Source organism: Haliaeetus albicilla, chromosome 7 (genome assembly GCF_947461875.1).
Source record: "Haliaeetus albicilla chromosome 7, bHalAlb1.1, whole genome shotgun sequence".
NCBI lineage: Eukaryota > Metazoa > Chordata > Aves > Accipitriformes > Accipitridae > Haliaeetus > Haliaeetus albicilla.
The window spans coordinates 9,868,449-9,888,484 of record NC_091489.1 but is presented as its reverse complement, the minus strand read 5'-3'; the positions used below and the strand labels follow the sequence as shown (position 1 = coordinate 9,888,484).

General features: G+C 36.1%; 1 protein-coding gene across 1 annotated transcript in view; it reads right to left on the bottom strand.

Annotated features, from left to right (window-relative positions):
* Nucleotides 1–20,036, bottom strand: part of PRKN (parkin RBR E3 ubiquitin protein ligase) — a 767,561-nt gene that overhangs the window by 376,046 nt on the left and 371,479 nt on the right. The window contains exon 5 of the mRNA XM_069786113.1: nt 14,184–14,267. Coding sequence (XP_069642214.1) covers nt 14,184–14,267 — 84 coding nt within the window. The remainder of the gene's footprint in view (nt 1–14,183; nt 14,268–20,036) is intronic.

Here is a 20,036-nt window from a genome sequence, read left to right as displayed (position 1 = left end):
GGTCATGCAAGAGCAAGCTTTTTTTTTTCTTCAAGACAATCTTTTTGCTACAGTATGCCATCTCCTAGGTAACCCACACTGTTTATTCTAAGCCTCTCCCAATCACAGGAGCTTTCTCAAAAACAAAATGAGAAAAAGGCCCTCAAGAAGCATGTTCCAAGACACTAGTTAAATACATTCAAAATGAACTCAATATCTGACACACATGACATTTTAAAGCCTTTAAAATAAAAACAAAACATATGTGGTAACACAGGAAACAGTGTTACTTTAAATGTAGTGGCAAGTATTATGCTAATACATGTGGGTTATTTGTTTTTAAGAGGTTCTAACGTTCTTCTAATTTTTGCCAATTTTTTTTGGGGGGTGGGGGTGGTGTGGTTTTTTGGTTTTGTTTTTCTTTTGGTGGGGGGTAATATGGCCCCAATGTTTTCCAGCATGGTTCTTCTCTTGTTCATATGCTTTGCATATTTATTTCTATATATTTTTAAAGAATAGTTATGACTTTTACAGTTACTTAGAAAACTAAATATTTTAAATTAAAGTTTATTTAAACTGCACAAATTTATTAGGTCAGGTTTCTCTAAGCTAGAAAATCAGTTGAAGGAGATTCTCACAGAATTCCAGCTATATAAATGTTCCAGCAAAAAATGTGAATTAGAAGAATTAAGTTATCACAGAAAATCCTTATTGACAGGTTAGTGATCCTGCAAGCAGTGCCCTATTTCCTACTAGTGTTTAAGATAAAGCTTCCAGAAATCAATCTGTTTGTGGGTGGCACCTCTAACACACATAAAAGTCATAGCACCTTTAATAGATATCTCCACAGGAAATTTTGTTATTTTTTACCTTTACAACCTCAAATTTATGTGGGGTTGATGTTTTTATTTGAAAAGAATGAGATACGCACCATTACAGCTTCTCCTCATGGCACTGTAACAGTGGTGTTCAGTGTGAGTTTATTTCTTAGTAATTACCACGCAAGCACCAGAAGTACATGGCTTTTCTTTAAAGCAGAAAACAATAAAACCCATTGATGCAACTGAACACTCCTGTGCCAGTTCTGATGTTGCAATGGTAGCAGGAGCATGAGACAGCTTTATGCATCAAAAGGACAAAACCCACTTTTTGCTAGAACACTCTTTTGTTGCCTCCTGGCCACAGTTTAAACACGTGTAGCTTTAAAGAACAATTCATAACTGTAGTTACTTTACCCACATACATTGAAGCACCACAGTGGAAAAACCTCAAACACTTGATTTCAGAATGCCCCAAACATTTACTTAGATCCCAAAGAGCTGCTATGATATACTGTACAACTGATCAGCAGATATATTACTCAGACACATGAGATTTCACAAAGATTTGAAAGAGAACTGTTGCAATGCATAATGTCAAAAACAGCCTATGGATAACATGCTCTTAACAAGGTGTTGGGGTTTTTTTAAGCCATGTGTTTCTAACCATCCATTGTACTGATGCAAGGGAAATACTTGACTTCCAAGCATCCTCCCAGTAAACAGGCTGAAATATTGAGTATTTCTAATGTGTCACAAATGGAGTGATGCGCTTCACTCGTAAGAGAGAAGTAGCAACATGTTTATTGATATAAAGCAGCAATTTAACACAGTTTGATAGCAAATGCAACAACGGTTTAACAAAATTCGATGGCAAGGTACACTTGATATTTGCTGCATAGAGGACAGGGTCAGACAAAACTGGCAGGGAGACCCTCCTGTTGAGTCACAAGGTTCAGAAAGGACCCCCTTACATTCTAAATTCCTTCTCAGAGAGGAGTCTAGGTGCAGCTGGATCCAATCCTAGTCCCAGACTTGGTCAACGGTTTATGTCTAAAGGATTATATCTGCACAATAAGTCATTGATATCACTTAGCTAAGTTTTTCAAAGTTTCAGCACGCTTATTCCCAATTCACTTACTGAGCATCTGATGCGATAAGGATTCTCTCAACCTTGAGAGGCACCCCTACTCAAGGGCAGATCCCGGTGTGCATCTTGCTGCCGTGCAGGAGAGCTCAATGGGCCCCGAGCTGTCCGTTATTTATGGAGTAAGATAATTGACTTATAGTCATATTTACATACCAACTACAGGTGTTAGTTTCTTCAAAATTTGGCTCGAGTTAGACACTGACCAGCACTGTAGTTAGGTGGGCGCATTGTTCAAATTAGCCCTTGGCTATTGTATTGTTATCTACCTTCCCTGAAACCATGTTGAGCCAGATGCAGCCATCATGACCAGACCCATCCATTACGATAGCCACTGGTCATTATCTCCCGAGTATGATTACGGGAAATACAGGTCAGGCTGAGGAGAGGGGGAGCACACTGCCACATAACGACACTGTAAGGGCTTCGCTAAGCCATTTTTATGTATTTATACAGTTAATCAATATGCATACAAATTAATGCCCCATTGGAGCAGGCACTTAAAGCATAGAGCAGTGTTAACTTCAGCAGAGTATTTGTATATTTAAAGCTAGGTATAAACTTTAAGTATCCTCCCGAGTTGGGCTATTAAGACAGAAGACAGAATCAGAAAGACATTTGTTATTACAGTTTAAACTTTCTAGATGCAAACCAGCAGAAGTTCTGCTTATACCTGACTTCTCTGAGCTAGAAATACATGTTGTATACTGAAGAAAACTATGTTTGCTTGGCCCCGTATAGCTATACTACTACGGGAATCCAGGCATTTCTGACAGCAGTTATTCAAGAGCTACCCAACAGATTAGCATGAACCACGAGACACAGCCCATAATTTGTAGCAGCATTTCCAATATGAATTACCTTGCAGCCCCTGGTGACAGAAGCTCACAGGTGATGCCATTGACTACATTATCTCACACTACCACATAATATAAGCAGTGCATGCTTATTTTAAATTTAGTTCTGACTTGTAAAAATGACCTTATTCATAAGCTGCACGCACAGAAGCGGAAGACAAATTAAAGAGTTTACAAACTGATCCCAAATCAGTTACAGGCATGATCTCTTAGAAATAGCTAGACCAAAAATAGAGTAGACAATTGTTAAACAAAACCTAATACCTTCACATTTTAGAATCTCAGACCAGAACATCAGGCATGGAAACTATTGGTGGGAAACATTTTATGCCAAGATAAATTTTATACCAGCTTTTAGATCTAACAGAGTATACCACATAGTGTGTCAGCCTGCAAAATGACACAGTTATTAAACACTCAATAACAGTACTTGCCAGATGTGAATGAAGAAATTGTAGTCTTCCATATAAATGTTGCCTGACATTTGAGGAGAGTCTCCTATATAACCATACTGTACCCTAACAAAATCATCCTCATCTGGTTTGATTGCAGATAGATGATTGCAAGAACATGTTGCATGCTTGAGTGGAAATCCAAGGTTTCAATCATCAGTAATGAATTTGCAACAGCTGCAGACAGTAGCATATTGTTTATATGTCATGTGCAGTGAGCAACAAAAGATTCAGTGAAAGTGTTACTGAAATTCATTGAATTACAAAAAGCTTCCCCTGAACACATTAGACCCGTTGCCACGGTGCATGCAAAAATACGTATCAAACAAGCTGTATTTGAAAGAAAATGTGAGTCTGATTTGTGAAACAAGCAACAGAGTAAGCTCAATGTTAGGGTTTGGAACTGACTCTACTGTATCTTCTTGAGTTTGTTTCTCTGGTTTTAATAGAACCGCATTTCATTCATAGGTTTCAATTACTGCTTCCCAATTTGTTTAGGTCCCTGAATGCCTGCATGTTTTCTAAAACTTTAATAGATCAAATACATAAGCAGTATAATCCCCTCCAAATAACATGTAGAAAGGACTTGTTGGGCAACATACAACATAAATAGAGTAACTGTGACACTGCTCTCACTACTAGGCTCCACGCTGTATTACGGCATTAACAAATTCTGGTGGGAGTCACACACCTTCCCAGATTCCTCCCTGGCATAAGACTGCGATATACTGAATTTGGATTCCTCTTCCCTTTTGTATTCGTGCTAGGTGTAACTAAGACTCAATAAATACATAAATATGTAAAGACACATACACACAGAGTGTAAATTGAAAAAACTAAGCCTTTATATACGTTAAGACAAATGCATTGGTCATATTTATCCTTTATCTCTCCGTCCAATAATATGTGGCTTCCCTAAGAAATCTGTTCTGGTAACATCTGGTTATTTCACCACACTAGATCATAGAGCAGTCCATCCAGCCCAATATTTTTTCTCTAATATGAAGTTAACAGTAGATGCCTAGAAAGTGTGTTAAAAACAAACAAAACAAAAAAAAAACAAACCAAAAAACACCACAGAGGACAAACTTAAAATCATATTTGCCTGGAATATGTTTCTAATCTTCAGCAATTCGTTGCTCAGAGACTTCCTAAAACAGGAGTATCTTCACATTTAACAGTTCTCAATGGATTTTTCTTCCATTAGGTTGTCACTTTTTGAAAGCATTGTAATTTCCACAATGTATCATGGTAGAGTTCTGCAGTTTAATTATGTACTGTGCAAAGAGGAATCTCCTTGTGGCCATTTTGAACATCAAAACTGGAAAAGAACACTGTATTAGGCCAAAATAGGGATAATCTTACAATGTTGTTAAGTCTTTATTGACAGCATGGGTACAGAAAGAATTCCTTGCTTCAGTGCATCGTCAACATGTTTCTCAGACATTTCTAGAATTAAATTCTCTTAAAAATATTAAAGGTGTATTTACATTCAGTTTTGATTTGCAAATACTATCTACCTTTCAGCACAGTCAATGGAATTATTACAGGAGCTGTGAATGATCTAGGATTTGGTCAGAGGAACACAAGCTCTGCTCACTTTCCATAACATCAGACCCTTGATACTGACAGTCTCAAGGAGAATATAAAAATGATCATTTATAAAACATTAACTGCTTTTTTACGTAAATCCAGGGGCATCACAAATTTCAGAGGAAAGCTGTTAACTTATATTAACAAGTTATCAGTCCTGCCAAAACTCTCACTGATTCCTGTTGCAGGGTAAATCTTCAACTCACCTAAAACTGCCTCTCATCAAATGATGAAGCAGCTACACTATCTGAAAAAAATTTTCAAGAACTCTAATCATTGAGGGAGATGTGAAGTTATGTTCAAAACAATGGCTTATTTTTAAAAGGCAATTTTGAAGGACCAGGGAAACCTAGCAGCTCAGCATAATCATGCAAAGTAATTGCTCATACAAGACAGAATAAAACACTGGAAAAAAAAAATTCTCTGAAAGCATGCTTAATGCTCATATTTTCAAGATAAGGCTTTCTGGAACTGAACCACAGACACAAAAAATAATGAGCAACAAAGGACTTTTTTTTTTTTATTTCAGTGACAGTGTTAACAACTGAAGAACATCAAAGAGCAGAGGATTTGTTTGAAGAAAGCATTATAATCTTCAGCATATTTTGTTTGATCTTTTACAAAATTGTGACATTTCCCCACATGTAAATAGAAATGGTGGTAGCAATACATGCAAGATGAGCTAAACTTCCCAAGACCATTCAGCACAGAGTAGAAGTGAATGAATTCCTCTGGGTTTGCCAGAACAGCTACACAAATTCCAGCTCAAAAACTATTAGCAACTCTTTACTCTGTTGGTGAGATGAGAAAACTGATGAACAGTTCCAAAGACCTTGCTTGATCTCAGTTTTTGGATTTTTATGGTGCCAAAAATAATGCATTGGTTAAAAAAAAAAGCTTTTTAAAGAAATAGTCAAAAGAAAGAAACATTTAATATATAATCAACTGTTCTAAATCATGCTGGTGGTGGTTTTTGATGCAGACACCGTCTGTGGCCCATAAAAAATGTCCAATATACTGTGCAAATATTGTATTTTTACACTTGGAAAGAGTGAATAAGTAGTCACTTTTTTTTTAAACAAGGATAGATCTTAATTTTAAAAGCTTTAACTTCTATTTCCAAGATAAATAATTTAGGTCTTTTGTCCTTGTATAGAATTAATTCTATTTTATAATTCAGTTTTTTACCTATCATTGATTTTTCTGCACTGAGAAGTAGAATAACAGAATTTCTTTATAAAGGAAAAATTGATCCACTCCAGAATGAGGTTACTTTGACAATATCTGTAAAAAAAAGATCTAATTATAGTTTCCTGAAGAGGTAACCGAGAAGGAATGTAGAGTTGAAATAATTTGTAACTACAATGCAAAGGACTCCAAAACATATTAAAGATCTTTAAATACTAAGAGAAGTCAACTGCCTTGTTTCTTTCTTCATTAATCAAGTATTTGAAGTAAGCATTTTTAATCTGTAATTGGTATTAAGTACATCCATTTAAAGGCCTAACTAAAATTTCCATAATATAATCACAGCACCTCTGCAGGTTATTCCAAAGTCCCATAGGTGCTGTTTTCAGTGCTGTTGCCCCTCTCTGCTCCTCCTTAGAAAATGCACCAGTGGCAAAACAAAACCACCCACATTCAGAGACTATTTAAAATAGAGAGCTTTACAGGAACAGAACCACATCATGCCATAGTTCAGGACAGCTTTCCATGAGGTATTCTAGGTAGTTATAGGCATGTAAGCCTGACATCAGCCCTGGATAGAATAAATAGCTAACATGGTACTTGATTAATAAAAGAAGGATGTGTAATTAATGTCAATCAACAAAGATTTATGGTAACTAGACCTTATCAAACTAACCTGACATTTTTATGAGATTAGAAATTTAGTGGAACTACGTAATAGTGACGTTGCGAATTACCCAGATTTGTGTGTGGCATTTGATATGGCACTGATGTTTTGATTAAGAAACTAGAACACTACGAGATCAATGTTAGATGGATTTAACTGATACATTTCAAAATGTAATTTCCCCACAGTGAATCATCAAATGTCTGTTTTTCAAGGTGGTCTTGCAGTGATCATGTCCTAGCCCTATGCTATTCAAAACATTTGTTAACAATCTGGAAGAACACATAAAGTTATTGCTCACAAGCATTTCAGACGGCACAAAATCTGAGGGAGTGGAAAATAATGAAAAGTAAAAGTCACTGACAAAGCCGCATGACCAGCTTGCTCAGCTGACATCAAACACATAAAACGCATTTTAAAACTGCCAAAAATGAAGTCACACCTTTAGAAGTAAGGGCCATGCACACAGGAGGAAGAACTCTGTCATCTGATGGTAAATACGATATGATGGTAAAGCCTTCATACACTTTTATGGGTTTGTGAAACTTGATCTGCAGTGCTGTGGAACAGACTGGCTATGAGAAGATTACATAATATTGCTGTCCTCAGTGCTAAACCTAATGACAGTAAACATCCAGGAGAAGGAAAAATATTCATGACAAATGTTCAAAAATTTGTTCAATATAATAAAATTGCAAGATTCAAATCACACAGGAGGAATGTCAAAAAATAACAGGAAAAGTTACTTAATGAAGAGACATAACATGCTTCCTGTTGCAAACTTTTTGCCCCCAAACACACACTGGAACAGTGAGATTACTGTATAGTGGAATCTGACTGTTTAAAACAACGTATAATGACCAAATACTAATCATTTAAAACCCAAAAAGGAGTAAAAATAGATAACTGACCAAACTGGAAAATAAATCTTTGCTCTGGACACAGGACATTGTTACAGAACTTGATTAGAAGGGTATACTGATATGTAAGGAAACCCAGTACTTAGAGATACTTCTACAAGTTCACAGAAGTCCTGTTGCTTCTTTGAGAAATGCTTTGCTGAAACCTAGCACGTTTTGGGGACTGGAGAAGAGATAAAAATGCTATTCAGTTATGATGATGGACAGTTGATGCCACCTTCATCAGGAATAAAAAATTCAAGGTACCAGTAGTGAGAAATGTCAAATTGGGATAGAAGTACATTTATATTTCCATTAAAATTGTTTTCATTTTTCCTTATTCACAATGGCTTAACCCATATCTGACCTATAATCCTGTTTAAGCCTTTTATTATTGTTTCTGTTTTAAAGTCTACAGCAACTCTTTCCGCACATCAAGCAAGAATCTCAAGAACATATAAAGAACATTAATACTTTTCCCTACAGGTTTCTAAAGTTCAAAACAATTTGCCCTGTATTTTGCCTTGGAGACGCAGCAATGTCTTTCAGAAACTGATATACATTCACTTGAGTGTGGGACTGATGCGGAGCCGATTCCTATGAAATCACCACTTCAGTGGTTTGCAGTGGTGTTACAGCTCTGTCTCTGCCTACCTATGAAAAGGGTCATATTATTTTTGTGGCTCTTGATGACCTTTGAATGGCATCAGTCTACAAAGAGAAAGAAAATGTAATAGCATTTGTATACACAGAAGTAGAAAAAGTCCTCTTCTTGACAATCAGAAATTCACTTCATTGGACGATAAACAGAAAAAGTTCTGTATGTATTTTAAAAAAATAAACTAAAAATAAACTAAAATAAATTAAAAAATAAGCTAAAAAGTTTAGTATAAAATGTATTCAGATTGCTTGTAAGGACAAACCTGAATCCACCAAAAATCATATCAGAAATACTGCCCACCCCCCCAAAAAAAGGAAAAAAAAAAAGGAATAAATACCAGACCCTCAACAGGATAGCAGCTAAAATTTCATTTCAGGTACAGTATCTATAATTTTTGTTCAACTACACGTGACAACTATATTTATTCAGCAGAAAGCATATGTTCCAATTATTACCATTGCACTGAAAACAAAACCCAAACCCAAGATAGCTCCACTCAAGCTTGCAATTGGTTGAGATATAGCTTGCTTCTGTCCATTTCCCTGAGCTACTGGAACTAATTATTTGTAATGCTCTGAGAAAAGCAGCACTTTAATTTTAACTCTCTGATATGGTACATTCTACATAACAAATTCTACATCACTGATACTATATTTCACAAAGCTTCCCCCCCCCCCCCCCCTTAATATCTTCTTGGAAAATTTACTGCGTTCTCACTATCATGATTTAGTCATTGATGTGGACAAAGTAATTACACAAAACAGTTCTAAGATTATTTGAAAGTCTTACAAATATTAAATACTGGAAAACCTTGAATCATTACTTCAAATACGCCACTGGATCACCTTTACACTAACTAGGAGAACTGGGTTCATAAAAAGAATAAGTTCACTTCTGTCTTTTTAAAGAAGGAGAATAGGAACTGGTTCAGGATACTCCTTTCTTTAAATGTGGCAGTAATCTTTGCTCTTTGGTTATGCACCGATTTGGGAATGTTTCTCGTCAAAGAATACACTGGCTGACAAAAAAAAATGGAGAGCTAACCTCCTTTAATGAATTCTATCCTTTCAATAATGAAAAAAAATGAAAATAATAATTAAGAGGCCAATAATAAGAAACCAATACTTCAGTTGTTCACCATTTTGTAACACTGAGACTAGAAGTACTTTCCTGTAGGAGGGAAAAAAGGCTCTTCATCTATAGAACAAGATTTCATCTCCCTCTGTCTACAACAAGCTTTCTAGTAACATTCAGGCACAACACAAGAAGGGCCTCAAAGGTACGGATGAGATTTCTTCATGTTATAAAGAGCAGTTCATAAATCACTTACTAATTAACCTCAATCCTCACCTATCAGTAAAGCCTTCATACACATTTATGGGTTTGTGAAACTTCACCTGCAGTGCTGCTCTGCATTGAACAAAGTAACCTCTGGCTATCTAGCTAAGCGACAAAAAAAAAAAAATCATTTCAAGCTATTCAGAGGTTGTAGTGAGGTGGGTGTCAGTCTCTTTTCCCAAGTAACAAGTGATAGGATGAGAGGAAATGGCCTCAAGTTGCACCAGGGGAGGTTTAGATTGGATATTAGGAAAAATCTCTTCACTGAAGGGTTGTCAAGCACTGGAACAGGCTGCCCAGCGAAGTGGTTGAGTCACCATCCCTGGAGGTATTTAAAAGACATGTAGATGTGGTGATTAGGGACATGGTTTAGTGGTAGACTTGGCAGTGCTAGGTTAGCAGTTGGACTTGATCTTAAAGGTCTCTTCCAACCTAAATGATTCTATGCTTCTAAGCTGTAACTAAATTATGCTCATGTGAAAGTAGTATCTGGAATTTCAGAGAACCACATCTTTTTCCATAGTCTTTGCATTTCCCTTTTCAAAGAATACAGAGAACTACAAGAAAAAGAACTCAGAAAGAAAAGCAAACAAATACATCTGAAAACCCCGAGTCTGGAGCACTGCTGTGCATTCAATCATTTTTCTAGAATAAGTGTCTACCTACACAGCTACATACAGTGCTTCTGGCTGAAAGTGTTTTGAGACAGCCGCCAAAAGTACAAGGTTCCACCTCATTTAGTGAATGGTCCTGGCTTGCAAAACAGCTTGAAAGACTCCAATTTGATCCTCATTTAAAATGTGTTAATCAGCTGAAGTCAACTTTTCCATTTCCTAATTAATATACTTTGTTTGTTATAAAAGTGACTCAAGCATTCTACAACTGCAGTAACATAAGTGTCCACACCAACTTCATCCTTTTGGAGCTGTAGAAGTTCAGAGTGCATGCATTATTTTTGCTAGACTGTAATTAATGTGAAAAAAAACATTGAGTCTGCTTTGCTTACACTGTGTATTTTGTTCACTATTTCTCAAGCACTAGACTATTCATTTTGTTTCATAAAGTAGTCTGACATTAAATCTCTGAAAGAAACACTGCTTATTACCTTTTCAAGATCCATGTTCTCCGTTCAGACCCCATTTTCACCAGTCTTTGTAAGCTTTTGTATTTCTAGATAGAGCACACAACTTCTCAAGAGCCTAGGCTATGGGGTAAAAGCCTGTAACTGAAATGAATATGAAGCAAAACTGTGGGGAAGTCCCCCAGGCAGCACAGGGGACTGATATGCACTGTTCCAGGCTCTCCAATTTCTCAGTCAGCAATCAGTCATATTTTAAGACACTACAATTGCAACATTAACCTTTTATATTTATTTCTCTTGTATTTCTTTTGCTCATAATTATGGACTATAACAAATCACAAACCACTTGCTTTGTTTTTCACTCCAAGCTCAAAAGTAGTTGGAATCACAAATAAAGCACATGGAACAGATCATATGAAAATTTAAATTCAATTTAGTTTACGTCAAGCAAACCCACAAAAATTAATCAGATATGTTTCATATTTGTGAGCACATTGGAACACATATCAAGTCACAGTGCATTTATCATTAAGATATTCATTATATCTTTTGCCAATCACTTATAAATTTTATTTAACTAAATTGAAATTTGATTTCTATTGCTTTCTAATATCATCAATTACTCTATTTTCATATTTGCAACCAAAAGAATTATAGTCCATAATTTCTTGCAAGAGACTAATTTTCCATCAAAATACATACAAATTAGCATTTTGGGAAAAAACCACATTGCCTCTTGAGGGGATGTTGCAAAGTGGTGTTTATGAGAAGTGGAGACTGATGAAAAACAATATTTAAGGAAAATATTTATGTCTTGGGGAGAAACAATGGAGGAATCTTTTTTGCTTTGCTTAAACAGCAGTATTTGCAGTTCATTGATAACGGACAACTAACAGTCTTAAAGCTTCTTCATTATCCATCACTGTAAAGAAGCATGTACACTGTGGAGCTCTTTGAGACAGACAAAATATAATTGCACAAACTTTGTCATGACAATGCAAAGCCAAATACTTAATCATAAAATGTGACTTAGTCTCCCAAAGATTTTAACAGCCAAGAACAGCTTAGGGGTTTCAACCTGTGAATTAGTTCAGGTTATTTTTTCTCTTTTCCAAACAGCTGGACTGCTTTACCAGAGCAAGAAAGAGTGACAAATCCCTGGAGGCACATCTATAGGATCTCTATTGTTTCCAACTCTGGGCAAGACAAACCAAAAGGCTCAGCGATTTAAACATTTGGACTGGAAGATTTCCTAGGAAGTAAAGATGTGTTTTTACAGTGATTGAGGCTGAAAAAAACTTCACCCCAAAACACAAGACGGATGCCTTTCAGAGACTAGCGGACCTCAACAAGTCACTAATTCAAAGATCTGGTGCAGGGCTCCCTACTGGATAGGTAGAGAAGTGAATCTGACTAATTTTTTTAATGACTTAATTTTTCATGACTAGATCAATATTGCTGGCAATTCTTGTTCAAGATCACAAAAAGAAGGATTGTTCTTGCATCCCAGTCTGGTTCAGTTCTAACAGCACTGGATGGAGCGGTTTGTAGCTGATAGAAAGGGAAAATGTTTCAGATTAGAAATAAAGGAACAGCACATTTCTCCAATAACAGCCTCATGCCTGTAGTTCTGGTGGTCTGAAGCTGCATTTGCAACATGTCTGTCTAAAATAGGATGACTCCTGATTTTTGTTCAGTGATGCCTTACTGAAAGATAACATCAAACCTTGGCCCTGCTAAGTATGCAACTGGCCAGAGACGCTGACAGCAACTGGAGTCATGGGACTTACTTGACTAGTTATTGGTTGCTTGCCACAATATTAGCCAGCTAAGATTTCAGTTTTATGGTCAGTGCCTTTTTTTTTTTTTAACCCACAAATCCAGGAAGGTATGTTGCTCCATTTTCTGCTTAAAAAAAAATAAAAAATTAATTGATTCAATAAGGGAATGTGTTGTAACTCAGGAAGCAGGGTTGCCAAAAGTGGCATTATTTCAGTACCTTTTTCACAGACAGATTGGGTAACAAAAGTGGTTAATTGGTAGCTGCAGATCAGTCAAATATGTTCCAAGAGTCTCAAAAGGTAACAAGACTGAGAATCTTGATCACTGAGAATCTTGATGATTTTGTATATAAGGGCTCAAGCTGGATATGTGCCAAGGAGACTCCCATCCTTGTCAAAAGCAAGTTTTATCTTCTTCATTTTCCTGCATCATCTTTAAAGAAAGAAGTGAAAACAAGAAAGACTTCTCCCCAGTGATGGTAGTGGCACAGTGACAACAAACAGGTAGCAAAAGTTAAGTCAGGCAGTCAACCCTCTTACAACTAGAGTAGTTCCTGAAGCATAACAAGAGGCAGACTACAGCCAATCTGCCCAGAGGCAAAGTGGTGCTTTCTTTTACACACCTAACAGAGCTCAGTACTGCAGAGAGAATAGTACCTGAATGTCTAATACCTGCCACTTTGAAGAGAGTGGTTGAGCCCCTACTACAAGGAGCACACAGAGAAGCAGAAGCCCAAAAGCTGCAAAACCTCAGTTTCTGTTGGCTGTGCGTGGAGACAGCCATATATCCCATGCTGTTAAAACAACCATTTTGTGTCTAAAGTTAGATAAAATATTTTCTGACACCATCTGTGGCTAAGCACGAGACACCTATGGAACTGCATGGACACACCACTTCACAACTGTCTTGCTAGGGAAGATAAAGAGAAGACTGCACCAGAGCAGGTGACTGCCTCTGAATAAAAGCACTTATGTTGTCCCAATCTGCAAATCTTTGATGAAGAGAATCCTTTCATATGTACAAAGTTTTGAGTTTGTCTTTAAAAGCTATGTCCCAAAGAAACACCTCAAATTAAGCTTTTTCCTGAGAAGGAAGTAACTCTAAGACCTATCAAACAATTTCCAACACATGAAAAATATAAGTATACATAAATAATGTTTTGAAAAATCTTCATTAAGAATTTGAGATGTCTATGCTGCTTCTTACTCAGGCTTTTAATTTATGTCACTTCAAGAAACACTTAGAGTAAACAACAATGATGAGCATGTGGGAGAACAGATTGTAAAGTAATCAGTGTGAAGAATCTGCTTCTGTGGACAAAGCCTGAAAACCTGATATGAAAGATCTGATATGCAAGATGATATAGAAATTTGAAGCTTTCAGGGCACTGATATATACACAATAACTATGAAATAAGCATTGACATAAACATTTAAGTATTACATTCTGCATTTAACCTATGCACCTATGAAATCTGAGTTCTACTTCAGTTAAAGATATGACATAAAATTATTTCCTCCTTCATTCCAAGCAGCAACTGACCAAGCTCCTCCCTTTTCCTAAACATGGGAGATATATTATCTGATGATGAACAGCTCTTTTGAAGTGTATCATACATGTCAATTTACATTCATTTATGCAATTCTCATACGGTTAGAATTGCTACAAACAGTTATTCTTATAAGTGCCACAGTACTTGGAGAAACATGACAAAATCTTACCGCTATGTTTCCATTGCACCTTGGGGACTGGCAAACACCTCTTATTCTGGTGGGAATCAGCACATCATCCCAGCAAGATGGACCCTTCAAAATAAAACCAAAGCATATGAAGGCTTTAATCTACTTAATAAGTAAACATATATAAGTTGGTTTTGTTGCTGCTTTTCCTACCCCCTTTTCTTTTAGACTTTAGCTAGACAGTTTTATCATGTTTACGCTGAAAAAGTCCAATCAGATTATATGACAATATTCATCAGTAAAGCTCAGTCACTGACAGGACATACAGCCCCTCCACCCTGAGTGTTGTGAACAGGAGTCAAACAGTAGGTAAAATTTTCTCAACTTAAGACAGGCACTTACTTAATTATGATTAAAAAAAAGCTATAAAGACTCATCTTCTGGTTCAACACTATTTACACCTTGGCCTGCAGCTGACTAGGGGGAAAAAGGGAAAAACCACAACAGCTGGAAGTAGAATGCACAGTTAGAAAGTCTGGAATGTAAAACAAAGACTAGATTAAGTAGCTTTTCTGTATTTTGTTGTTTAACTATTAAATGGCTCCAGCTTTACTGAAATGTGTTTCTGTTTTCATGGGCTGCTAATGTGAATTTTGATGTTTACTGTAAACAAATTAGACTTCTTGTCAGCAGATAAAGCCTTTACCTAACTATAACACAACATAATGAAAATGTGAAGTGAGAATTGTGAGTAGACTCCTGGACAGTTACATTAGCTTCAAGATTTGTCAGTCATTGTTAATAAAAAAACAACATAAAAACCCAGAAAGAAAATTGATAGAAAATCCTTAGCAACTTTGCTATGACATTTTGAATATAAACAGTTAATTTATGAGCGTACTACAAAACTCAGAGTAAATTTAAAGATTAAATTATTAGCATTATTATTTCACAACTGCAAAATAGTGTGGTTAACAGGATGATCTATCAAAGAAGAGTATTTATATGTATGGCATATATAGGAACATTTATAAAAATATTTCCCAGCACACAAAAAATTAAATAACATTAGTGCAAGTCTTCTCTTTTAATATTAATCTCATACCAATTAAAATTTAATTTGTAGACAAAAAAATTAATCTGAGAAATAGATATGAAGCTTACAGATATCCATATACATTGTAGAAATAAACAACTAAGAAGGTATCAATAATTAAAATATTTGCTACTTGGACTACTCAGCATTTGCAAAAGTGTCACTACTCAGGAATAACAGGAAAACTTTACCCAGAAGAGAAATTATGGCAGTCAAGAGTTTTAACTGCATTAGTGAAATTAGTGCCTACTTAAATCACAGTTGGATTACAAAGTAATCCAGTACCACATCTAGATCCATCTCCTTTTTACTTCTGTATGACACATTTCTTCAGCAGAGTGCAGACACAGCCGAGATAGCTTTGAACTCACTTAGTAGTAGGAACTTAGCTATAAAAGATTGATCCAGCCTATCTGAAAAGTTGAGTGAAACAGCTTGGTCTGCACTGAGCTCTGCTCTCTACTGTCATAGCTGAAGTGCTGGCATTTGAGATAGGTAAAATAGAACTTGAACATGTGCAAGTTGTATTGCAGGCAGACACAGGGGTGACTACTGGTAGATTTGACTCTTTGGGAGAAAAACAGCTGCAGTAGTGTGTACCTAGTATAAATTAATAATACTGTACTTGAAACTGTGGGAAAAAAAAAAAAAGAAACTTGAATTCAGTATTTCAAACACTTTAAAAATCAAGTTTGCCATCAATTATTCCAGTGAATTTTGACCTCTTATGAAGCTCTAGCATTCTTGAGATTTTGAAGGAAGAACAGCAGAACCTCCTTCAGGTGTTGTGTAAAGAACCACCTCCTTCTAATTGTTTTCACCTCAGTAGTTGAAAGTTTCATTCAACGCTCCCCCAGTTTTTTATTTTTCCCCGTGCTACCAAAGGTTATGCAGATCTCTAGCATACCTCTCACAATAGTTTACTTTCCAGGAAGAAAAGTAATCTACCTTGCCATTCCTCATATAGATGCTGTTCCTTACCTTTGACCAAGTATTTACTCTCTTGGTAGCTCTTCCAATTCTACTCTATCTTTTTAGAATATGAGAAACATCACACAGTATACAAGACTTACTCATGTGCTGGACTAGTGAATGGGAAGATGGTATCTCTGAATTTGTTCTTTATTTCTTTCCTAAATAATTATTAAAATGTAATTTACTTTGCTGATGATTACTAAGCACTGAGGCAGCACTTTGGTGGGATTATCTATCATAACTCCTAGATCTCATTCCTGAATGCAAGAGTTACCTCAAAATCCGTCATGTATATATAAAATTTGGGGTTTTTTTCCCAGTGCACATCACCTAGTATTAACATACATTGAATTCCATCTGCCACTTCGACAGCAGGTGAAGTATGCATCCTAATAGGGGCTTCTAGTAAGTACTTCCCAGGTTCCTCCATACCAAACCCATTTGTTTGTTCCTAAGGATGAATCAGCTGTATACCTCATCCTCTCCAAGTATTTGTTTTATATAGCAATCATCTAGTGGGCTTGTACACTTTCTGCTGCTGTTATACTTCAAAAGGACTCAGTAACAGTTTTTCTGCTGCTTGCAAGTTATAAACTTTTTTTTTGCTTGCCTAATACGCATTTTTATATTTAAGATGCTGGAATTATGTGTTTGGTTTTTGTTTGCTGGGGTTTTGTTTTGTTTGAATTTGTCTCATTACTCATTTTACCCATTTCTGAAAGATGCATCCTTGATTCTAAAAACCCCCTTTTTCTTTTTCACCCCCACAATTTAGTCATGCTAGCTTCTGTTCAGTCCTCCTTAAATTTCTGTGCACATAATCTTTGATTCCAGTATAATTTCCACATCCCCTCCAAAGATTTAACTCTTTTTAGTTGCTCCTTCTGGCTTCTTCTCAATAAGCACCCTTACTTGGCTTCTCTTTTTGAAAAAATTAAGCACAACACTTGCATCTTGCTCAGATTTTGGGAAGTTGCTGAATGTAAATATATTACAGTCATTGTTAAAGAATAGGTCTTTGTTACTAACATTATAAATCAGGTCCTCTGCATTACCTTCTCTTGCAGGTTCTTTGATCAACTTTTCCATAACGTAACCTGACTGCGTCTAAAAGTTCACTCTTGGGATCATGGTTTGACAAGATACTTAACCTAATTTACATGAAAGCAATTTAAATATCCCATTATCATTGTTTTTCCTACAATTTTAAGCTTTTGATTTTCCCCAGCATGTTAGATTTGCTATCATCGTCTGCTCAACTGGCTATTAATGGAAGTCTTGTATTTTTTCCCTTTTCAGGCCTTGAATTTCCCTCCATGAGGATAGCGTGTAACTCATTTGTCTTTAAAAAGTCAGTAAGACTAGCAAGTTAACATTTCCTTAACATCCATCCCTCTTCCTTCATATTAAAATTTCTTAGCATATATTTATTAGAACATTTATTTTTCAACTTTAGAGGAATTCAGTAGGTTTGTATTTCTTTGGATAATCCTTACATAATTTACACTTGGGAAAAGGATACTAGAAAGAAAGCATGAGAAATAGGAAGCAAGTGTGCTTTATAAAATTTGGGGGCAGGGAGAGGATGGGGACAGGAGGGAACACTCATAAAAAAACCACCCTAAAAAAAACCAAACGCACCCAACAAGACCCACCCAAACCCCAAGCACAAGCACTTTTTTCCTGGTCCTGAAAATGACATCAACAGTAAATCTTCCTGCTACTTCACCCTTGCATGATTAATATGAGATTCTCAAAGTTAATGATGCTATGCCAGTACACACACAAAAATAGTCACAGGATTGCTACAGACTAAGATAATTTAAAACAGTCTTGTAGAAGCAGTTCCACAGGTATATGTTATCAACTCTGGTACTAACTATCTTGGTTTCATAAGAAGAAAATATTTCAAGTTAAACTTTTTAGAGTAATTAATCCTTTAACTTCACTGAAGTTATTTCAGGAGAAAGGTTCCCAAGTATTCAATAGTTTGCAGGTCTAGGTCCATAATCACAAAAATGTAAGAAGGCATAGTAATTCTTAAGCAAGAAAGAAAACATGCATAGGAATATTTATAAGGTTGAGTGAGATTCTAGAAAAGTGCATATTTAAAAATGGATTTGAAACAGTGTCACTATGTTGATTATGCCACAGTCTTACAGTAGTTGAGAAACAAGCAGCTGATTTGCAAAATGTAGCCAAGAAAGCATCCCTAAAGAAACCAGAACAGAAAGGAATTGATGCAATATTGACTACTGTTGGAATTCAGCTGCTACAACTAGCACTAGATCAGGTCCTAATATGTTTAATATGGCAATATCTTTTTATTTATTAATAACAACAACAATAGTATGAATTTTGTGGTCACCTCTTAAAGTCTTATCTACAAGGGAAAGCTAGCATTCTATACGGCATGGTGTGAATTTACAGTGCTCTCACTCTCTGCAATAATTTCCTCACAACGTTTCTCACACATACAAGAGTACTTTTCGCATGAAGCAACTCTCTGAAATAAGAGTACGTTATCTTCCACTTAGGGCCTGCTAAAAGCATATACACAGGGAACTAGTAGCACAATACACACTATCAGCAACTACTCAGATGTTCACTTGCACTGTAGCTAAAAAACTTCATATTTTCTCCTTCATAAAAACCCCACCCTGTCCAAAACTTCTTTACATTAACTCTTATGACAGGCATAAAACCTATAAGACAGACAGATGCATTTAACTCTTTTGATAACATTGACCAGACCCAGCTTTAAGTCAACAGTATTTTCTCTTTGTTTTAGCAAGAGTCAGATTGACTTGCTAAGGGACAAATTAATCCAGGAGGAAAAATCCAAGATGGACCAGAAAGTATCTTGGGTTTGTGCCTGTCTGGCAGTGAGGAGTGTGTGGGGGGGAAAGTAACAAAAAACCCAAAACCCAAACAAACAAAAAATCCTATAAAATTCTATGCCTCGCTTTCCAAATTTGTAAGAAAGGGGAAAACTCCTTTCCCACATCTGTGCTTGGCATTCTTCAGGGTTGTATTCTATTATTAATGATAATGTAATACACTTCTAAAAGATTTAGTGTGCTTGAGAATTTTAGTTTTCCACCTTCAAAAAAAAATAGCAAGAGACATTTGACCTTGAAAAACACTGTGTATTCAAAATGTTAATGTTTCTTTAGCAACAGCACTACTAAATGTCATTGCTATAATTGCATCAAAATAAAATTAGGAATTCTGGCAAGATAGACACTTTGAAATGTAATTTTTGTATCGTTCTTTCCCGAGTCTAAGAAAAGCCTGTCAAACTGCAGGCCAGCCAATCACTTGTGGTGTTGTAACACTGCATGCTGTAGTGTTTGTAATTATTAGTTTGCACTAATCAAGAACACACTGTGAGAAGAACAAAGCCTTCTGATTGCGAGATTAATGCAACTGCCCCTCTTGTATGCAGCCAAATGGCTCACAGAGAAAGCTATGCATTAAAATGGATGTATCGGAGAAGACTTTTCCAGTGTATAAATAGGAAAATGACAGACTAAAGAAAGAAATAGAGAGAACACCAGTATATCACCAAATACAAAAAACTTACATCAAATGTAGCTGAGTATTTCCCAAATAATCAGGTATGGGAATTTTTATGCTTCGTGTGTATGGTAGTTGTTCCTTCCCTTTTTGAGGAGGAAGACAGAAGAAAAAAAAAAGTCAGGAAATGGCATGTTAAATTTGAACTGAAGCTCCTATGCAGCGTATGAAGAACAGGGAGGATTGAGGTGTTTTTTTCCAATGTAGGAGGGAAGTACTGGAAACCTGTGTACATTCCACCAGTA